At 68.2% G+C, this 4,671-nt stretch overlaps 1 protein-coding gene across 1 annotated transcript in view; it reads right to left on the bottom strand.

Annotated features, from left to right (window-relative positions):
- Positions 1-3,973: 3,973 nt before the first annotated feature.
- Positions 3,974-4,671, bottom strand: part of Npm3 (nucleophosmin/nucleoplasmin 3) — a gene marked incomplete in the record, with an annotated part of 1,795 nt that continues 1,097 nt past the window's right edge. Inside the window, 2 exon segments of the mRNA XM_013504107.1 lie at positions 3,974-4,258; positions 4,344-4,453. Of these exon segments, the coding sequence (XP_013359561.1) occupies positions 4,353-4,453 (101 nt within the window).

Here is a 4,671-nt window from a genome sequence, read left to right as displayed (position 1 = left end):
CGCCGCTCTCGGCGCGGGGCCGGCTCTGGGTGCTCGGGAGGGCGGCCGGTCCCCTGGAGTGCCCCGGCAGGCTCCCGCGGAGCGAGGGGCTGCGCTGTCTCGGGGCAAGGCCGGTGCGGCTGGGGGACCTGCCTCCCCGTCTCTGCTGAGCGCTCAGCCGCGTCTCCCAACTCGCTCCGTCTCTAAGGAGGCTCTGGGCGGAGACCCCGTCACCGCAGCATTGCTGCGCTTCTGCCCGCAGCTCGGAGGGTCACGAGCTACCTTTGTGAAAGGAGGAGCCCAGAGGTCCCTGCAGGACACACAGCCACGGCCCCCCGCCCCATCCAGCAGTCTCGGGGCAAAAGTAACTGCTCTCAGCAGCTCTTCCCGGGGGAGGGGATTTAGAGGCTACGGGGTCCTCCCCGCCTCCGAGTCCCGTGGCTGTTTTTGTTGAACAGGTATTCATACTCGTCGTGTGCGAGGCAAGGGCTAGGTACCCTGTACGCTAACAGCGGGATGGGAGGGGAAGGAGACAGAAACTTGCTTAATACTTTCCCAGCCCCTGGCCTCTGGCTTCTTTCCCCCGCTTGTGGACCACTGTGCTTGAGCAGGAGCAGCCTGGGCCGGCAGAGTGCCCTGGGACAAGTATTTCCAAGGACTCGAGGGAGCCTGCGAAGCCCTTCCAGCTACTGCCCGCACCACACCCTCTTCCCCCGCCGCCACCCCATCTCCCTGCAGGTGAGGGAGCGATTAGGCCAGAGGCAGGGAGCCCCGTCCAGCAGCACAGCAGCGAGGTTCTGCCCAGCCCTGCCCTGCTCTGTGCGCCACTCTTCCCCACTCCTGGCCACGCGTGCACACACTGAGCCGTGAACAGCGAGAGAGGGTCGTCCCAACCCCTCCTCTCCCCTCCGAGAAACAGAGCGGGCCACCCCCGGAGCCTGTGTGCTGCTCTTGCCCTCCGAGCCTGGGGGCAAGGACCATGTTTTACTAGCAAGGAAACTGCAGCTCCTGGCACAGCTGAGCAGAGCCCGTCTGCACTGAGTGTTCCTGGCATGGATGGACGGCCGGCCGGATGGATGGATAGGTGGATGGATGAATGGATGGATGGGGGAATAACGGGGCACTTGGTCAGACATTTAAACCTCAGGCCGTAGACCACTCCCCCAGGGAGATCCCTCCCCACCAGGCAATAATCTTAACAAGCACCACCATTTATCGAGCACTTTGCAAAGGCTGAGCTGGAGTCTCCTCTCCGCCCTGTTGGGAAGTGGGCCACTAGGGAGACAGGTTGGGTGGGCTTCACTGCCCATGGCCCAGCTTCACCACGCTCCGCTAGGGCTGCTGCCACCCTCGCTGTCTGCCTCTCTCTCAACTGCTCCACGCAGGCAAGAGTGATGCCTCTTTGCTCACAGCTAACCTCGTGCCCGTACACAGTAGGCCCTTGGAAATGTGTGCGCGAATGAATGACCGCCAGGCCGCGGCCAGAGCTGCCAGCCCACCGGGCACTGCAGTGTGTGCCCGTCCTGGGGTCACGACCGCGGCGTTCCAGGTACCTGCCCCTCCTGGAGTGGGGGTGAGGGGCAGAGAACCTGGCTCAGACCAGTGTTCCACCCTAACCCCAGCAGTCCTGAGGACCGGAGCTGAACCTCAGTGATCTCCAGGAGGAGACGGGCATCCTGGGGCCTCCGGGTCAGAGGTCAGCGTTTCGGTCCCACTCCCAGCTCTGCCACGGGCTCCCAGGACCAAATTCCTTCACACGTGAAAGGCTCCCCGGAACTGGACTCTACCCACCGTCGAGATTCTTCCCGTTCCCCAGAAGTCTGTGTCTCTAGGGACCCGGGGCAGATGGGTCACTCCAGCGGCAGGCACCCGGTTCGGCCCGGCGCGCTGGTGACTGACAGACGCAGATGTCCCGCCGGCCGCGGGCCGCCCTCTCGCTCCCTCCCTAGCGCGCGCCTCCCGCCTGCTCCCTCCTTCCTTTATCTTATCAAAGCCCCGTAATTACAATTGCTATTTTGTTTCCTCGAATCTGCAATCAGAGCTCCCGGGCCCAGAGGAGGGAGCGCCTGTCAACCTGATCGCTGAGGGACAGCCCGGCCACCTTGCCTCGCCGCCCCACACCACACGCGCGCGCGCACACGCGCACGCACGAACGCACACAAACTCGCACTCCCGTCGGTGCGAACGGCCGCTCCGCAGACCCGCTCTGATCGGCCCCGCGCACCCCCTCGCCCCACGTGCGTCGAAGCAGGCTGCGGAGGCTGCGTGCGCGCCGCGCGGGGTTGGGGTCCCCCTCCACCCGGGACGGGCAGGCGCCCCCAGGCGTGGGCTTGGAGCTCAGGGTGCCCCCTACTGTGCGTTGCGTGCTGAAACGCGGGGCGGGGAGGGCGCGCAGACGACACCCAGCTGTGCTCGCAGCCGCCGCGTCGGGCCGGAGACTTAGCGCGAGGAGACCGATGTGGATTGGGCCCTGGCTGAGGGCAGAACCGCGCTCCCCGCTGCCGCTCCCCGGGGGACCCAGCGAGGAATACAATGGGCGATCGCGGCAGCTGCGGGAGATCCTGGGGCGGAGCCGCGCTCGGGCGGCGGGCGGCAGGAGGCTGCCGGGGAGGAGACGCGGCTGCACCCGTCCGTTTTCCCGCGCCCGAGCCGAGCACGTGCCAGACACCTTGAGGCTGGAGCGGGAAAGCGGGCACAGCACCGCCCAGTTCCTCGCCCCTGCGCGCCAGCCCCAGGGACGGGCCCCTCGCCTCCCGCTTAAATGCCGCCGCGCGGTCGCCGTCGGGCCGCGCAGGCCCCTTCACCCCTGCGCTGGGTTAGAGTCGGGGCCCGGCTGCTCCCGGCGCGGGGCCGCAGCGAGCGGTTCCGAACTCGGCTACTAGAGGGCGCCAGCGCTTCCCTCCCTGCTGCCTGCGACCCCGACGCAGGTCCCGGGCTTTCCGGGCCCTCGGCCGACTGGCGGTGCGGACGCTTTGCGGGGAAAGGCGCCCGCGACCCTGATCGCTGCCACAGAGAGGGCGCGTCGGCCTTGGGCCTCAACCCGAGGAGACACTGGAGCCCCCAGCCCCGCACCACGGGCGTGCGGGCTGCTGTTCCGTCCCGCGGGGCCCTCCCCGCAGTCCCCAGCCGCGCCAGCAGCTGCCCTTTCGCCTCATCTGGGCCGCTCCTCCGTGCCCACGCGCTGGCCGGCGTCTGGTGCGGCCCCCCGCAGCCCCAGCCCTGCTCTCTGTCCGTCCTCGGCCCGCCGGCCCCAGGCTGTCTGGGGAGGGGCCGTGTTGTTTGTTTGCTTGTTTGTGGGCTACTGACACCCCCTATCAACACAGCTGCTGAACTGCTGACCCCAGCGCCGCTCGCACACGCTCCTGCTCCCCGAGCACAGCCCTTCTCCTCCGCGGGGCGGCAGAAGCCAGCACGCCCCAGAACCCCGCAGGCGCGGGGACCCCACGCCGGGTGGTGCGCTGGGGGTGGGGCGGCAGCCCGGCAGGCTGACTCCCAGGGGCCCCTTTCTGCCCCATATGCCAGGCCGCCGGGATTTTGGTTTCCCTGTCACCCAATCTGGCCAGTCCCCTCCATCTGGCCCTGGGAGTCAGGTTTCTAAGGGCCCAGCCTGAGACCGGCGGAGGGGCAGACAGCGGTCCCGGCCCGCCGCACGGCCGCTCCGGGCCGCGCCTCCCGCGCTCGGGATGCGCATTCCTCAGGCCGCTTAAGCCCACTTATCTGCCCCCTGCCCGTCAGCCTGAGTGCTGACAGAGGCCCGGACTCCTTGTTTGGACGCCGATAACCTCCTGGAGCCCGCGCCGCAGGCGCTGGGGATGAGCAGGCCGCGGCGAGGGCGCCGCGGGCAAGGCAGCCGGGTCGCACCCGGAGCCCTGGGGCCAGCAGCACCCCCATTCCTTCCCCGGGCCCGGGTCCGGGCCGCCCTTTACGCTGCCACAGTGCCACCTGGTGGTCCCTAGGGAAATGTCACCCGGGCACAGGAAGAAGGCACACAGAGTTGCAAAAGAAACCACATCACTTTATTTCAAACTTTATCTAAAACTGTAAAAAGTGTTAAAAACGTGTAGTTCTGAGCTTCAGGTACATCTTCCAATTCACAGAAGTTGGGGAGCGGGGAGCGGGGCTTGGCGGAGGGCCGGAGCACCGGGGGCCGGCAGGGCCCAGTCCGTCCCGCCCAGGCTCTGCCCCACAACGCTGCTCCTCCGCGGGGAAGAAACAGTCACAATCCTGAGACTCGTCCAGGAACGCCGGGCGCGGAGCGCGAGCCCGCCGGCTCCCTGACCTGGAAGAGCAAGCCAGGGATCGCGCGCAGGCCCTCGGCGCCCCCCTGCCCCTCGCAGACCTCGGGGCGCCCTCCGTCCGCTCACCGAGGAGGGCTAGGGCCTGGGCCTCTGCTTTTTAGCAGGAAGGACGGGGCACAGCTCTGCTGCTTCTTCGTCATCCTCCTCGTCCTCGGAGACGTCGTTGCTTACGGTAACTGGCGGACACGCGGGGGAGGCGCTGTCAAGGCCGGGCCTGCTCGGTTACACGCGCCTCTCTGCGGCCCGAGCGCTAGGCCGGCGGGGAGCCCGCCTTCCCGGAGACCGCAGGCCCGCCGGGAGACGACGCGCGCTGGACTAGCTAAGAAGAGCCCAAGGGGCCCGTCCCCGCAGCCGGAGGAACGGGCGGGCTGCAGCAGGGGGGCGCGGGCGGGGC

This window comes from Chinchilla lanigera, unplaced genomic scaffold (assembly GCF_000276665.1).
Source record: "Chinchilla lanigera isolate Chin_1 unplaced genomic scaffold, ChiLan1.0 scaffold00084, whole genome shotgun sequence".
NCBI lineage: Eukaryota > Metazoa > Chordata > Mammalia > Rodentia > Chinchillidae > Chinchilla > Chinchilla lanigera.
This window is presented reverse-complemented; position numbering and strand designations above follow the sequence as displayed.